The following is an 18,382-nucleotide window of genomic DNA, read 5'->3' as shown; positions in this document are numbered from 1 at the left end:
TAAAAAATGTAAAACTGAAGAACAGAAGTCAGTAACACATTTTAAGCATCAATTACATCAACAGCCTCATAAACGAGTTTCTTTACCTTTTTCTGAAAGAAGTCTGTGACTCTGAGACCATAAATATCTCTTGAGTAAAGTTTCCGGGGATGTTAATTTGAAATGCTGAAGATGCTATCTTTTTGTAAAAGTAATTCATAATTCAGAAGTCCAATGACAGAAAACTATAAAGTTCGGTGCATAAATAAGAATATCACTACCTGCAACCTGCAAATTTACATCACTACCTGCAACCTGTGAATTCAGATCACTACCTACAACCTATAAATTCAGATCACTACCTACAACCTATAAATTCAGATCACTACCTATAACCTATAAATTCAGATCACTACCCACAACCTATAAATTCAAACGTTTGTCGCATATAGGTAAAGCCTTGAATTACGCACATACAAGAAATCTGCATATCATCCTCATCATTATTTACACAAGTAAAAAATGCTTCGAAGTTTCTTCGGCGCAATCGAGTTTTCTGTACAGCCGCTACAGCGTACAATCAAGGCCACCGAAAACAGATCTATCTTTCGGTGGACTCGGTATAATGCTGTACGAGCCGCATCCCACGAAACCTTAATCACGACCCGGTAGTGGCATGGCCTACATCGTTGCCAGAAGCACGATGATGGCTAACTTTAACCTTAAATAAAATAAAAACTATTGGGGCTGGAAGGCTGCAATTTGGTACGTTTGATGATTGGAGGGTGGATGATCAACGTACCAATTTGCAGCCCTCTGGCCTCAGTAGTTTTTATGATACGGGGGCGGACAGAAAAAAGTGCGGACGGACAGAGTCAAAGCCGACACAATAGTTTCCTTTTCTTCTTCGCTTATCACTTTCATCTCGATCAACTGCTACATTTTCTTATGTATTCATATAAGTGTGATTTCCTTTGACATTTTTCCTGTTCCTTTATTTTCAGAGGCCTGTTACGACCTCCTGAGACCCAGCAATGCAACTCTGTTCAAAGCCATTCAAGATCTCGCCGCTAATCAAACCCTGTTCAACCTGTCTCTCCAAGAGTAAGTATTCTTATGTCTGTTTGCATTACACACAGAAAAACATACACACACTATACATATATATACACATACACTTTATACATATATACATATACATACATACTTGTATGTATATGTACATGCACACACCACACAGTAAATAAGTCAAGAGACATCTGTCAACATCTGTAGATATATATATATATATATATATATATATATATATATATATATATATATATATATATATATATATATATATATATATATATATTGTTACATGCATACATAAACATCATAAGTAAATATCTATAAATACCATAAATAAATATCTATCTTTTTTTTCTGTTCTAGCATGCCAATGCATAAGGCCATCATGAGCGTCATTGACACTATTATCCTGAGAAATGCAACAGTGGTAAGTTATGCCTACGCTTCTTGATTAGACGAACGACGTCTCTTGTAACAAAATTACAGTCACTGAGGTCTAACACTTCTTATTTCTGATTGAAGTTCGACTCTTCCTTCCCAGAATGAAAAGAGCTGGTGTTATACATATTATATGCATGATTGCTTAGTTTCATCAAGTCTTACCAGCAGTGTTGACTGCAGTCATTAACGTAAAGAATGCATCCATATGCTGCAGGTGCATCTATGCACGATTGCTTATTGTTGTCTTACCAGCTGTGTTCACTGCTGTTATCAACCTACAGAATTTATCGATTTACTTTGGTTGCTCCTCGTAAAGGCGTCGAATTGTTTTCTAAGCCCACCTAAGATCCCAATCACTTCTTTGTACACTGGAAACAAATAAAAAAAATACCCTTTTATAAATGTTACGTGACTGGTATTCAATGCAATTTCGTATTCTCAATGGTATCGTTGAATCAAAGACAACGAAATCATTTTAAATTTAAAATTATCATGGCCAGAGCTCCAAAGACTCGATATTCTTAAGAGAATCATTATTAAACATGCTGTGAACACAAAGCTTAAAAAATATGCTTGCTACTAAGAAAATATTCTATAAAATACCGCCATGCTTAGAGGGTATCAGTACAATAAGATGGACAAATGGGAATGCCTACTGTCTAGCAGAGAATCAAGGCTTGAAGTTTATCCATCTTTAGTTTCTAAATAATAATGAATATAGATTTTTGGTTTTAATAATAATTTAAGACAGTATCATCGACGGAGAGCATTATGATGCAGAAATGGATTTTCAACTGAAAGATCACCCTCCTATTCAGTTACTACTTCTTCTTCTTCTTCTTCTTCTTCCGACCTTCTTAATCCCACTGCATAGCAGGGTCGGCCGCTCGAGTCAACTTTCTCCATCTATTTCTATCCCTTGCATCTGCTTCCCCCAGTCCCACCTCACCCATATCCGGCCCCCCCCTCCTACTCACAAAATACAAAACGAGGCACAGAGACGCGATGAACAGTTACCTTAGCTATACTCAATGTACTTAAAAGTCACTGAATTTCTTTTCAGATCGGAGCTAACAACCTGATAGACCAGACCCAAGCCACCACCTACCTGACGAACCTTCTCAACGAAAAGTTCCCAACCAACCAGACACTGAAGGACACCGTCCTCGGCCGAGTTGCTGCTTGCGTGACGGACGCCAACGCACAGACGTCAGTCTTCAAAAGGGTCAGTATTGAACGCTGGAAGAAGTGTGACATAAAACGAGAGACACGCAGAAACTTAGTAGAGGATAAACAGTTCTTGTTAGTCATGCGAAAACTCCTGCAAACAGAACAGGCCAATTCGTAGAAATCAAAAATTGTATTTCATAACAGCAATTCAAAATTTATATATATATATATATATAAAATGATAATAAATATAATAATAATAATAATAATAATAATAATAATAATAATAATTTGCATTTTCATTATTTCCAGGCCTGCACCTTCCGCAAATGCATCTGCGAAGGTAGTCGCGACAGGATGGACTCTTCAGAAGGTTAAGGAATCTGGACAAGACTGGATGTTCTTCATACCAACAACACTGGCTTCACTAAATACAACTTGTACTCTCAAGGAAATGGAACGTTTAGTATTTTCAAAATTTGGCTGCACGACAGATTTGCAAAAATTAAACTGAAGCATTAGTAGGAGGCTTTTCTTATCCCCGGCTTCGCAAAATGTCTGTTTATGTGTGTATGTGAGTGTGTGTGTGTGTGTGTATATGTGTATATATATATATATATATATATATATATATATATATATATATATATATATATATATATATATATATATATATATATATTTATATATTATATATAAAATATATATATGCATATATATATTTTTATATATAAATATATATATGTATAAATATATACATACATATAAATATGCATTTCCAAAAATTGTAGAAATGCTGCTGAAGTAATCCGCATCATCAACATGGAGCGGTAGATGTTCCGAAGGAACAACAAATGCAACTTGCATACAGAAATGTATTGCAAGAAAAAAAAGAAAAAGACAGAACACGCTTCACGGAAGCAAGAGATTGACAGCCAATGTCTAGAACACAGTACCTACAAAGCAGTGTATTCCGGTTTGATGAAAAACAGCACAAACTACAGCAGGTTTGCTGTGATGCAGCGTCTCCTGAACTTGCGCGAGACTAGACTGGAAAAATGCAAAAAAATCTTAAATGTGGTCTTCACAACAGAGCCAATGTCATATTTGCAAAACCTTTAATTTTCGCATCAAGAGAGAATCGTAATCAAGGCGTGTGATTACTTCTAATCACTTACATACATATATATATATATATATATATATATATATATATATATATATATATATATATATATATATATATATATATATATATATGTATAGTAGATTTCTACACACACACACACATATATATATATATATATATATATATATATATATATATATATATATATATAAAATATATATTATCATTATCATTACCTAGTGAAAACATGGATGGTTCAGCCACACTGGAAATTATTTTGCAAACTGGGAAATCAGAGGCAACATATATGGCGTGAAGGCGTCCATAAATTAGAAGTATTAACTGCTGTTGTGCTGAACTTGACGGAAGATCACGAAACAAACCCGTATCAAATATAGGAAATAAGACTTGAAACGTCATGTGGCCAAGCACAATACCAAGCAGAGACCTACAAGAGTTCAAGGTGAAAGAGGGCAAAGGTAGATACGCATGCGTTTTTTTTTTTTTTTTGTGCCAAGTCCGGCACAAAAGAACTCGTCATTTTCTACCGACGCTTGTCACATACACGAAGACGTTCTGTCAACTGAAGCACTGTACCAAGACGACACTGGCGAAATACCCGACTTCGGGATCGATTCCTTAGAAACATGCATTTCATCCTAAGCTTCTGGGATCTGGGGAAACGAAGACAACACCTCATTTTGACTGAAAGGAAGACGCCAGGTGACCTTCGCCGTCCCTGAAACTGAGCCGAGGGGCACGACCGCAACCAGCTGAAACAGGCGAATGAACTCCGCCTTGTAGTATGCCCGCCCGATCGAAACGGGGCCTAAATTATTGCGGTATTCTGATTATATCTTTGCCTTGCAGGACCCGAGGGAAGGACGACGATGATGATGCTGCTGCTGCTGCTGCTGCAAGCGTCCACATCTGAAGTATAAAAACTCCACGGTGGAGCTTGAGGAAGGCACTCCTTCATCTGCTTCCACAGAGAGAGGACGTCTGCTTGGAAAACACTTCAGGTCTCCTAATAGTGTAGGTATCAATTTCATTGAGTTTACTTCACAGGGAAAAGTTCAGGGAGCCAAAACCCTTTTAATCCTGATTGTCTTGAGTATAAGACCAATACATTAACCACTGATAATCAACTCACGTATTTTTTCTGCATTGGACCTTTCCTCGAGACAAGTTATCGTTATGCTCTTTCTAAGTTAACACATTTCACAACTTTCAGGAGATTCTTTCCGCTTGAAATGTCACCTGTGTTTAGTTTGAGTCCCTTACAGCGGTAGTCTTTTTCACTGTGTCTTCCTCTATGTGGCAAAATACACAGCCATTTGTGAAATGTCACTTTGTGTTCTTTTATTCGTTGTTTTCACAAAGACCACATAATTCAGTTTTCACCTTATCTCTTCTAAGCGTTTTGTACGGAACGGCGCAGTGACGCTGTGTATTTAACTTCGTCCCATAACTTTAAATCCTTTCCCCATGACAAGAGAGGTCGAGAATTATCTGGAGTTCAGAATAATCGATAACAGTAACAACACTATGCAAATGAACTTATAGCCTAATCAGCAACAACTATTCCCACTGAATCCTTCTACCTGGACACACCAATCTTCAAATTCGTTTCGTTTGCATCAGGGGCGTCCAACCCCCCATCATGCCCGTGGGTCAAAAGTGGCCTGCCAGTGAAAAATAAGTTAAAGTATATTTCTCTTTTTTATATTATCATAAAAATTAGATTTGCCCATTATCCTGAATAAAAGATATATTCCTTGCAAAATCAGTAACTACAAAGAAAAGTCTCACTGGAGTCTGTTGTATGTTACATCATTATATATATATATATATATATATATATATATATATATATATATATATATATATATATATATATATATATATATATATCTATATAATATATATATATATGTATATGTATATATATGTATATATATATATATATATATATATACATATATACATAACAGGTGGCCCATATGACTTCTTGTTTTTCTCAAGAGTGGCCCTCAGGCTATAAACATCGAGGACTGCCCTGGTTTACATTAATCTCTATCAGTCTTTTTTGCATCTAAATATATACGGACGAAGAAATAGATTCGATCCTTTAATTTCTCTAATACTTCATTATCCTCTTACCATTCTCTTAAGGCAACCGCATCGGCTGCAAAGCCAATTGCTCCGTACGGCAAGTTTCTGTTTTCCAAAATCATCCAGTGCAACTCTTTCAGAAGCTAACTATTATTATTATTATTATTATTAGGGAGGAGACCTTCTCTGCGGGCAGTACCGTTGAATATTATAGCTGTTTCTACGACATTTTATTTATATAGAGTCTTCTCTATTCGTCTTACAATCTTTTTTCTTCAGTATGTATACCAGCCGTGGAAACATCTACAATTTTCAACGATATTATTATTATTATTATTATTATTATTATTATTATTATTATTATTATTATTATGATAGCTGTTCCCTTGGTATTTTATTTATATTTTGTCTTCTCTATTCGTCTTGCAATCTTTTTTCTTGAGCATGTATACCAGCTACATGTTGAGGAAAACGAGATTGCAAGACGAATAGAGAACACTCTTTATAAATTAAATGCCGTGGAAACAGCTATCATTTTAAAAGTTATTTTTTTTTTTGACAAATACCTTAATATTTTTCGGATATTCTTTTCAAATAACTACTTGATTTTGTCCTCTGCTTTTCCACAGGCAAGAACGATGAAGTCCCTACTGCTCTTCGGCGCCCTGGGCGTTGCGATGGTATCAGCACAAGGTATCGTCTCATTATTCATGGTCCATATATTTTACACGTAGATAGATAGATAAATAGATAGATAGATGGATAGATTTACTGACCGCAGAAGTACAGTGATTCCATGATGACAAAAGATTCAAAATTACAATATTTTCATATCTGACAAAAGGTAATTTTTTGGTCCAATTACGAAAATGCCAGACAAAACGATTACTTTGTAAATCTGGGACGCACAAGATATATTCAGCACCGCGGTCTCTTCCGTCACTTCCAAAATCGTGAATGATGTCCCAGTGCAGAGAACTTCCACAACCCTTCACTTCACACATTTATTCTCATCCTTCTTCTCTCACTTATTCTCAACCTTCTTCTCTCGCTTATTCTCAATCTTCTTCTCTCACTTATTCTCAGCCTTTTTCTCTCGCTTATGCTCAACCTTCTTCTTTCACTTATTCTCAATCTTCTTCTTATTCTCATCCTTCTTCTCTCGTTTATTCTCAATCTTCTTCTCCCACTTATTCTCAAACTTCTTCTCAATCTTCTTCTCTCACTTATTCTCAACCTATTCTCAACCTTCTTCTCTCGCTTATTCTCAACCTTCTCTCGCTTATTCTCAACCCTCTTCCCTCGCTTATTCTCAAACTTCTTCTCTCATTCTCAACCTTCTTATTTGGCTTATTCTCAACCTTTCCAGTTTCTCACCACTGTCCTAATTTCTCACTGCATCAGCTGTGGACGTCAGCTATTCTGCTCTCCACTCACAACCATACCATCCATCTCTGAATTACTCTCTCTTTCGGGACTATTCATAGGAATTTTCAAAAGATGAGAAACCCGAAGTTTTAACAAGTTTGATTTATATTTGTTAATTGTGTGTGTGTGCGGTTACGCTGTTTCAACTGCAACGAACTTAAATACAACATTTCTAAAGGTCCAGGACCCCAACCACCCCCACCACCCCCACCGTGCCCAAACACGGACTACAGCTGCAAATGCGAAAGGCTCATGGGACTCAAGCCCCCAAGAGGATTCCCACCACCTCCACCAAGAGGCGGAGCCCCACAACCAGGAGCCTCACCACCACCACCACCTCGAGTCCCTAAACCTCAACCTGGAGGATCAGTTTCAGGAAGACCACCTCCCCCAGACTCTCCCAAGGACCGGGAGCTGCGCGACAACATCAAGAAACAGTGCTTCAACGGCACCGAACCCAGCGGCCAAGGTAAGATTACTGAACGGTTTGCTCTGCTCTCAAGCAGTCTCAGGGCACTGAAGGTAGTTGAAGCAACAGGAAAAGCTTTAAAAAGAAAGTGCAGAGTGCCGAGTACTTTAGTGCATTTTTAATTCATCCTCGGGGCACACAGTACTTGGCAACCTGTCGTTTCAATGTCAGGTTTTCCCGTGGTATTCAGCTAATAAACAAAATCACGTGCATATTTTTGTCATTTCTTGGTGTGTGTGTGTGTATACACACAAACCACATCTATGCATGTATAATATATATCTATCTCCTCTTTCAGAGCCAGTACTGACCGACGCCCAGAAGAACTGCATCTTCAATCTGTTCATGACCAGCAAAGGCGTGGTAAGCATTCAGTTCCAACAGTTACGCCACACCAATTCTCTCTGAATAATAAGCATGCGGCTTGCTGTCAGGATTTTCAAGAGATTATTGATAGAGTGGGTACTATAGTTTCCACATAGATTTTCTTTGGTAGCTGCAAAAATCTCCAGCCTCGTTTCTACCAGAATTCAGTCGTCTGTAGGTCTGGTGCCTCTGTGGGCCTCTTCTGTATAATCTGAATGCAGAAGAATAATTAAACATCTGTCTATCTACCTATCTATCTAATTTGTTCTTGTACAAAGAACTAGCTAACTTCGACTGCCACGGTGGGACATGCAACTTAAAAGGACGTTCCACATATTTTGGAACATACAACATAAAATGGCTTTCAACATATTTTGGAATATCCAGCATAAACGTGAAAATTACACCTTTGGGACATGCAACATAAAAAGGGCGTTTCACATATTTGGGACACGCAGCATAAAAGGACGCTTCAAGTACTTTTGGACATGACACAAAAAGAGGGTTTAATATTTTTGAGAAAATCAGAGGTCAATCTCGGTAGACCCAGCCTCATATCCATTCTACGAATGCTTTCTACCGAACTGCAAACGCCTATGACACATTGCATAAGAAAGGAGGTTCCTTGAAACTAATCTAATATACAAATATATATAAGTATAATCTTCATATCAAATCTTCATACCAAGAAGATGAGATTTGTCAATACAGTCCACAGGAGGAAAGAGAATAAAACACTCTGATAGGCCGATAATTTCGCCTTCCACCAGGCCTCTTCAAGTGCTTTATTACAACTGTTGTGATAAAGGTCCTGAGGAGGCCTGGTTTCAGGCGAAATTATCGAGCTGTTAGAGCGTTTGATTCTCTTTTCTCCTGTGGACTGTACTGACATATATATATAATATATATATATATATATATATATATATATATATATATGTGTGTGTTTCTTCAAATGTCCTACGTATCACACAAAACCAGAACCTGTCCTTTCACAACGTATTCTCCTTCCCCTCCTAATCCTGGTCTTCACATATACCACAACAGATCGTTGGCGGCGTGATCAACCAACAAAACGCCATCAGCTTCATGACGTCATCGGTGGAGGAACAAGCTGCCCTCCTTGGCCTGAGTTCTACTGCAGTAACAGCGGTGAAGGCTAAACTAAGCGAAGGCGTGCAAGCATGCTACACTACTTACAGCACCAAGGTAATGCATTATTATCATTATTACGAGCTTATTCGCGCTGGAACTCGGCGCTGCTCTCTCCCCCACCACCCGGGGCGGACAAACGGGTTTGCAGGAGGAGGGTGGATGTCTCCCCATACCCTCCCGTTCCCCTACTTACCCGACCCCCACCCGGGGCGGTTAAATGGGTTTGCAGGAGGAGGGTGGATGTCTCCCCTACCATCCCGTTCCCCTACGTACCCCGCCCCCACCCGGGGCGGACAAACCGGTTTGCAAGGGGTGGGTGGTTGTGTCATGTCTCCCCTAATGTCACCCGGGGGAGGACAAACAAGATCAGGGCCACTCAGATTTTATTATTATTATTATTATTATTATTATTATTATTATTTACATGTAGTAGACCCTCTTTCAAACATGCAGTGCTGAGTATTATTGCTGCATCAGCTGCATTCAATTTATATTTATATAGAGTTTTCTCTATCTTTCTAGTAACGCTGAAAAATCAGTTATTAGAAAGATACAGAAAACTCTATATAAAATGAATGCAGCTGATTCATCAATACCATTCAACACTATTTATTATTATTATTATTATTATTATTATTATTATTATTATTATTATTATTATTATTATTATTATTATTATTATCATATATTACTGACCAACTTCAAACATAACTTTCTATTATCACAGACCAACAATCCAGTGAACCGCTTTTTTTATGCAGTTCATACTAGATTAGTGTATAGGTGATTTATCTAGAATCCTTTAAATCTAGCTTTAAATGTCTGTGTGCGTGGGTATAAGTAAACAGTTTTGTTTGAGAAGTGCACGTAACCCGGTGCGCGCACGAGCGCTTTGCTATCTTAAAAGATGTTTATCTAATGTAAATTCACAGTTTTATTTAAAAGCAAGGGTATTAAGTTAACTTCTGTTCATCAGAAAAATTCTTGAAGGGTTTTCCATCTAGAATTACATTCAGAAAGATTTTACACTCAAGAACTTTACGTTAAACTGTGACAGTGATTAGTGTGTATACATGTATAAACATCGAAGACATCCAAACATATTTTAGTGGAGGTATGATGCGAACACTGTTTCTATGCTTATAGAACTGTGACACCTAGAAAAAATAAATTTTTTTTTCTATTATTATTATTACCAGTAGTATTTCATTCCTCCAAAGTATATTTTTAATTTATTTGCGATCAAATCATGTTCAGTCCTCCCACAACCTCAAGTTTATCTTCTATCTCATATACGACTGAACTGATTGAGAATCTCATTCTCCTTCGATCTCAGTCTCGCTAATGCTTATGCTACCATTTTCAATTACTGACTGCCTGCCTCACTCTCTCTCTCCCCGCCTTAGGATCAGATCCCAGACTTCCGCGCCTTGCGTGAAAGACAAGTGCCAGGCTGCTCTCGCAGAACAGGCGTAAGGAACCGCCCATCCCCACAGAGGGCGGAAAAGAAGCAGCGGCACTGCCAGGTCGAAGTAGCAAAGAATCGTCTGCTCCAGCTGAACTGCAATTATCGGACGCGAGGAAACTGGAAATGGATCAGTTTTCTTACTGTCAGATAAAGTGCGTGAGGAATTTTGTTTCCTGAACTTTGACAGATTGAAGTAAAATGCATGTCTGGTTTACAAGTTCTAAAAATGTTCTGCCAAACTTGTTGTTGTTGTAGCCTTGAATGATTTTTTTTATAGTTAATGATGAAATAAAAATATGTACATTATGATCTGGCCAAAAGGATGTAAATTTGTACTGGCATACTGCACTAAGCTTACTGGAATTTATGAATTTACTTCAGATTATAATTCCTGTTATGTGTCATAAAGTGTGAAAAGAATCACAGGTAACATGCTGGTATGCATAATACGGTACCACAGTAAATACAGTCTTCATATACATAATCTTAGTATAAAATAAGAACTACAGGTAGTTTTAGGTTGCAGGTGTCCTGTTTCAACCCATTCAACTCACGTAATGACTTTTGTGCCATGGTAATATATCACAAGAAAAAAAAGAGGAAGACTATTGCAAATTCCATTCTGCAAGCATAACGACACAGAGATATTAAAGTAATAATGATTCAAGGACACTAAGAAAATGCAAAATTTGTGATTTCTCAGAAGGAGTACAGGCACTGGGCAACAACAACGACAGCAGCAATAATAATAAGGATAATAAAAGGGAAAAGGCCAATAGAAAAGAACAAAGGGCAACACACACCCATGTTTAAACACACACGTGACCTAAAGGGGGAATTCAGGATAAAACCACACACTCATGCGAGCAAATAAAAGCTCCTCTTTTCAGTCTCTTTAAAAGGGAGAGAGAGAGAGAGAGAGAGAGAGAGAGAGTAGAGAGAGAGAGAGAGAGAGAGAGAGAGAGAGAGAGAGAGAGAGAACAAGCTGTCTTACATACATACACACACACATACACACACACACATATATATATATATATATTATATATATATATATATATATATATATATATATATGAATGTCGTTTCTATGAGAGGGAGAGAGAGAGAGAGAGAGAGAGAAAGAGGGACATTAAAATCCCAAATGCGCTCCTTCCCGACTGGCAACAAATTAAGACAGTCATTATTGGCCACAACGGAATTCCAGGTACCATACTGGCTGGATTTTCCAGACAAGGTTAGGTTCATGTTGACCAAGGGGGTGGAGACTCCCTGAGAGAGAAAAGGCAGGATGGAAATGGAGTGGAGAGGAAACACACACACTCCATAATTCAATAAAGGCACTGAGAATTAAAGGCTAAGCACAAATAACACATACACACACACATATAAATGTATAATATATATGTATGCATATATTATACATAAATGTGTATGGACTCGTTTGTATATATACTTACAAACACATATGTATAATCATAGATATAATATATATATATATATTATATAGAGAGAGATATATATATATATATATATATATATATATATATATATATATATATATATATACATTTATATGTGCATTTGAGGAAAGAGAATTCAGTAAAGTAAAACAAAAATTTAACGAATTAAAAATTCATGAAATGGGTCTGATACCCTGAAATATATGCTTAGGCATTAATTGTGCTTTTCACGGGGAAAATTCCACTTCATAAATGATACAACATTTGCGCGGTAATCTAATATAGGAACTTCTAAACACAAAAAAATCAGTATGGCACTCTGAAGTAACTTGATAATTGAAGAGTGAACAAAGCGATTATCCAACATAAGAATTTAATCACGGCCCGGTGGTGGCGTGACCTACATCGTTGCCAGAAGCAGGTTTGTGGCTAACTTTAACCTTAAATAAAATAAAAACTACTGAGGCTAGAGGGCTGCAATTTGGAACGTTTGATGATTGGAGGGTGGATGATCAACATACCAATTTGCAGCCCTCTGGCCTCAGTAGTTTTTATTATATGAGGAAGGTCAGAAAAAAGTGCGGACGGACAGACAAAGAAGGCTCAATCGTGTCCTTTTCTTCTTCACATATCACTTTCATCACGAACAACTACTACGTGTGATTTACTCTGACGTTTTTCCTATTCCTTTATTTTCAGATATCTGTTACGACCTCCTAAGACCCAGCAATGCAACTGTGTTCCAAGCCATTCAAGATCTCGCTGCTAATCAAACCCTGTTCAATCTGTCTCTCCATGAGTAAGAATTCTTATGTCTGTTTGTATTACATACAGACATATATACACATTATGCCTATATACATATACATACATACATGTATATATATATATATAAATATATATATATATATATATATATATATATATATATATATATATATATATATGTATATATAAATATATATATATATATATATATATATATATATATATATATATATATATATATATATATATATATATATATATATATATATATATATATATATATATATATATATATATATATATATATTTTTCCAACACATACATGTTTTTCCGACACATACATGCACACACACACACACACGCAACATAGTAAATAAGTCAAGTGATATCTGTCAATACCTATAGATCATATACATAATTTATATACATATGTGCTGATACGTGCGTAGACAAATATCATAAGTAAATATCTATAATATCATAAATAAATATCTATCTTTTTTTCTGTTCTAGCATGCCAGCGCACAAGGCCATCATGTGCGTCATTGACACCATTGTCCTGACAAATGCAACGGTGGTAAGTTATGCCTACGCTTCTCTTGTGATGGAATTACAGTCATTGAATTGAATATAGAATTTAGGCCAAATGCCAAGCACTGGGACCTATGAGGTCACTCAGCGTTGAAACGCAAATTGACAGTATAAGGTCTGAAAGGTGTAACAGGAGGAAAACCTCAAAGCAGTTGCACTATGAATCAATTGTTAGGAGAGGGTGGAAAGTAAGATGGAAGAAAGAGAATATGAAAGGAGGTACAGTAAAAGAAACGAAGGGGGTTGAAGCTAGCGGCCTTAGGAAGGTACGCTGCAAAGAACGTTAAATAATGCCTACAGTGCACCGCATGAGGTGCACTGACGGCACTAGCCCCCAACGGGTTTACAGTAACTGAGGTCTAACACTTCTTTTGATTGAAGTTCGACTCTCTTCCTCCCCAGAATGAGAAGAGCTGGTATTTTATATATATATATATATATATATATATATATATATATATATATATATATATATATATATATATATATATATATATATATATATATATTTATATATATACCAGCGGTTAGTTTTGTCATTTAAAGAATGCATCCATATTTTGCATCTATCACGATTCTTATTGCTGTCTTACCAGCTGTGTTCACTGCAGTTATTAACCTACAGAATTTATCGATTTACTTTTGTTGCTCTTCGTAAAGGCGTCGAACTGTTTTCTAAGCTCACCTAAGATTGCAACACCCTCCCTCCCTATTCAGTTACTTCTTCTTCTTTCGACCTTATTAATCCCACTGCATGGCAGGGTCGGCCGCTCGATTCAGCTTTCTCCATCTATTTCTATCCCTTTTATCCGCTTCACCCAGTCCCACCTCACCCATATCCCTCCTCAGTTACTCACAAAATACAAAACGAGGCACAAAGAAGCGATAAACAACTGCCTTAGTTATACTCAAAATACTTCAGTATCATTGAATTTCTTTTCAGCTCGGGGCTAACAACCTGATCGACCAGGCCCAAGCCACCACCTACCTGACGAACCTACTCAGCGAGAAGTTCCCGACCAACCAGGAACTGAAGGACACCGTCCTCGGCCGGGTTGCTACGTGCGTGACGGACGCCAACGCACAGACGTCAATCTACAAAAGGGTCAGTATTGAACACTGGAAGAAGTATGACATAAAACAAGAGACAGGAACTTAGTAGGGAATAAACAGTTCTTGTTAGTGATAAAAGAACGCCTGCAAACAAAACAGGCAAAATTTTAGAAAAAAAAATTTTTATTTCATAACAGCAATTCAAAGTTAATATATATATATATATATATATATATATATATATATATATATATATATATATATATATATATATATATATATATTCAATACCTACAACATACTCTTTAATTTCTCACCTTCCTTCCGAGGAAATTGAGAAGTTATTGTGGCTATCAAAAATACAAATATAAATACAAACTGATCCTCTCTCTACATATTATATATATATATATATATATATATATATATATATATATATATATATATATATATATATATATATATATATATATCTATATATATATATATATATCTATTTAATATATATCTATCTCAAATATCAAATATATTTATCATATATATATATAGTGTGTGTGTGTGTTTATGTACACTTGCCCAAACACCGTGCAAACACATAACACACGCAGGAACACCCGCCATCTTTGCCAATCCTCATACTCCTTTCACACTGACCACGACAACAGAAGAAGACACACTCCAAGCTCTTAAGATCCACAGACCTTGACACACTCCCTGTGATCACCTGGAACTTCTCAAAAGTTCCAGAGGCCCTGTATTCCGCACACCGATGAACTCTGTAACAGTCTCCCTGTGTAATTGGAACTTTTTCAAAAGTTCAAGAGAAGATGCAATGCACGACTACCCTAATGCTGTTCTCCTTGCATTTGAATACATTTTTATCTGTTTATTGATTTATTTTTTTCTCTATTTATTAAGTGAGATTTCTTCTCTCTGCATTTCCCTTTACCTTCTCTTACTTCCTAATGATCAAACCATATTCTTTGGAAGCTTCATTTTCCAAGTCAATAGCCCCTGTGGTGGGCTTGTTCCATATGAATAGGGTTCATCTTCTGAATAATAATAATAATAATAATAATAATAATAATAATAATAATAATAATAATAATAATAATAATAATAATAACCTATAAGCCTACAGAGTCCTGGATGACTTTAAAAAAGTATAATAATAATAATAATAATAATAATAATAATAATAATAATAATAATAATAATAATAATAATAATAATAATAATAATGAAAACAAACAATAATCTGCATTTTCATTATTTCCAGGCCGGCACCTTCCGCAGATGCATCTGCGGAGACAGCCACGACCACACGCACTCTTCAAAAGGTTAAGGAGTCTGGACAAGACTGGATCTTCTTCATGCCACAACACTGATTTCACTAAATACAACTTGTACTCTCAAGGAAATTTAACTTTAGTATTCAATTTGGCTGCACGACAGATTTGCAAAATTAAACTGAAGCATTAGTAGGAGGCTTTTTTTCTTATCTAAGTGTGTATATATATTGGCTTTGCTATATATGTGTATATATATATATATATTATATACATATACATTATATATCTATATATAACTTTTTTTTTTTTTTCTTCCGATACATTTCTGTATACAAGTTTATGATAGTGAAGAGTTGATGCTGAATGCAAATAAAAAGAAAAGTAGATGCTGAATGCAAATGAAAGGAGAGAAGCTTAAACTGTTGAGATGAACTGTTTGTCTAGTATATGCAGCTTCATATGAATTATCATGGTGATAAATGTGGACATAAGTAGTTGTGCTAAACAAGTTAATGTACATGAAAGGATGAAGAGTAATTTTGGTGGTTCAGTCATGTGGAATAAAGGGAAGATGATAGACTGTGAAAAAGAGTGTATAATTCAGGAGCATTATGGGAAAGGAGGAGAGGAAGACGTAAAAATAGTTGGACAGAGGAGGTGGAAAGAGGTATATATCAGAAAGAAGGGGTCTTCATATTCATGAAGTGTAAGAAGGCACGCAAAACAGAAACAAATGGCGGAGTGCGTATAAGGAGCTTCGATGGGATTCTGGTGAGACTTCTGTGTTGGTGTATAAAGCATCTACTAATATGAAATTTGTACTGTGCTCGGAGTTCATCCAAGAATCAGCACTTCCAACACGTACATAGCAGTGACCTGTGTGTGTGTGTGTTTGTATGTGTGTATTAATGGTTAATACACAGAACCAATCATTTAATATCAATGTTTCAAAAGTAAACTCAAAATAAATAAGGCAGCCAAATTTCAAAACGGGAACTAAAAGCCATTGTCACAGGCTGACTTCAAACAGATTTTGAAGAAGTTACCCATACAATAACACATAAGATTCGTTTTCTTTGTCTCGCCAGTACTATTATGAGAGCACGTTTTATTTTGCTCTGGTTAATATTACGAACTCTACGAATGTAAATGATGGTACCATACTTGGACTGAATAGTGAGCTATTATATACAGTATATATATATATATATATATATATATATATATATATATATATATATATATATATATATATATATATATATATATGAAATCAAGTCAGTGGATTCTGCTGCCACAGGAATATCAGAGACTTAGCATACTACAGCTTCGTCTCTCATAACATCAAAAAAATAATTCTAATTATATTTCCTAAGCTGAATGACTCAAAAGGACAATCATTTTCTTTCCAGGCCTTATCCTTCTACTCGTGTTTACTCGCCTCCTGCGAGGAAGCGCTCAAGGCTTAAACCTACTTGAGAACACTGATCGTGGGGTACAGCAACTCCCCTTGTGGAAGATGCCACGTCCCGGTCGAAGTGGAAGCAAAATTATGAAAATCCCTTCAACTCTTCTTTTGTTGTTCGTTGTGTTAAACTGAAGGTTCGCTTTTTTTATTTTTCGAGTTAATAGCTAGCAGTAATGTGTTTTAAACAAATTCAAAAGTAATAAAGATAATTGTTTGGAGTGATTATTTGCGACTTTCATTTATCAACCATGCACTCAGTGTCATAACTGCACACATACATACACAGACACACACACACACACACATATATATATATATATATATATATATATATATATATATATATATATATATATATATAATATATGTTACATATATCAGAATAAACATTCAAACAAATATGAAAGCAATATTGCAAATAACATGCTATTCTTCTAACCTGCTTCTCAGTCATTAAAACAAACGCAACTTATCATATGCTTAGGTAGGCCTGGCCTTCTGATAAGTTGCATTTAGAATTTAGGCCAAAGGCCAAGCACTGGGACCTGTGAGGTCATTGAGCGCTGGACTTCTGATAAGGAGCAAAGTCTGATAAGTAAGAAATACCCTTCAGCGTAGCCTACACTAAAACTTTCAAGACATCCCACAGATTATGGTGATTTCGGATAGTTCCTAACGTGAAAGTAATCTCTGCTTTACGCTTTATCAATTTGAGTTATTAACCCAAAAATGAATCCCGTCTGAAAAGGCAGCCTATCATAAAATCATCACAACAATGGAACTGGTAAGTACAGGAGGCCATTACGTGAGGTCTGACATGCTAGGGTGTTATTGTATATTTACTATTTACATCTGTAATTATACACACTTCAGCATAATTATCATACACCAAAATATCTAAATTGTATGCAATATTTTTTAATGGTAATATATTCTCAAAAGCAAATGTCCTC

At 36.0% G+C, this 18,382-nt stretch overlaps 3 protein-coding genes across 4 annotated transcripts in view; 2 read left to right on the top strand and 1 right to left on the bottom strand.

Annotated features, from left to right (window-relative positions):
• Nucleotides 1–3,188, top strand: part of LOC136853698 (uncharacterized) — a 4,446-nt gene extending 1,258 nt beyond the window's left edge. Inside the window, exons 3-6 of the mRNA XM_067129642.1 lie at nt 984–1,083; nt 1,417–1,480; nt 2,558–2,719; nt 2,977–3,188. Coding sequence (XP_066985743.1) covers nt 984–1,083; nt 1,417–1,480; nt 2,558–2,719; nt 2,977–3,042 — 392 coding nt within the window. The 3' untranslated portion in view covers nt 3,043–3,188. The remainder of the gene's footprint in view (nt 1–983; nt 1,084–1,416; nt 1,481–2,557; nt 2,720–2,976) is intronic.
• Lrp4 (LDL receptor related protein 4) overlaps nt 1–18,382 on the bottom strand; it is a 409,566-nt gene that overhangs the window by 102,118 nt on the left and 289,066 nt on the right. The gene's annotated exons all lie outside the window — the stretch shown is intronic.
• Nucleotides 4,691–11,097, top strand: LOC136853701 (cleavage and polyadenylation specificity factor subunit 6-like). The gene is made up of 6 exons (XM_067129645.1): nt 4,691–4,828; nt 6,538–6,601; nt 7,515–7,805; nt 8,104–8,168; nt 9,219–9,380; nt 10,733–11,097. The coding sequence occupies exons 2-6, from the start codon at nt 6,547–6,549 to the stop codon at nt 10,943–10,945; spliced, it is 786 nt and encodes a 261-aa protein (XP_066985746.1). The 5' UTR covers nt 4,691–4,828; nt 6,538–6,546; the 3' UTR covers nt 10,946–11,097.

This window comes from Macrobrachium rosenbergii, chromosome 27 (assembly GCF_040412425.1).
Source record: "Macrobrachium rosenbergii isolate ZJJX-2024 chromosome 27, ASM4041242v1, whole genome shotgun sequence".
NCBI lineage: Eukaryota > Metazoa > Arthropoda > Malacostraca > Decapoda > Palaemonidae > Macrobrachium > Macrobrachium rosenbergii.
Note: the sequence above shows the minus strand (reverse complement) of the source record. Positions and strands in the feature narration are given on the sequence as shown.

Coding starts and splice junctions, on each gene's coding strand:
- LOC136853701 (XM_067129645.1), top strand. CDS start 6,547: ATGAAGTCCCTACTGCTCTTCGGCGCCCTGGGCGTTGCGATGGTATCA. Junction 7,806..8,103: donor CACCGAACCCAGCGGCCAAG/GTAAGATTACTG, acceptor CTCCTCTTTCAG/AGCCAGTACTGACCGACGCC. Junction 8,169..9,218: donor TCATGACCAGCAAAGGCGTG/GTAAGCATTCAG, acceptor ATACCACAACAG/ATCGTTGGCGGCGTGATCAA.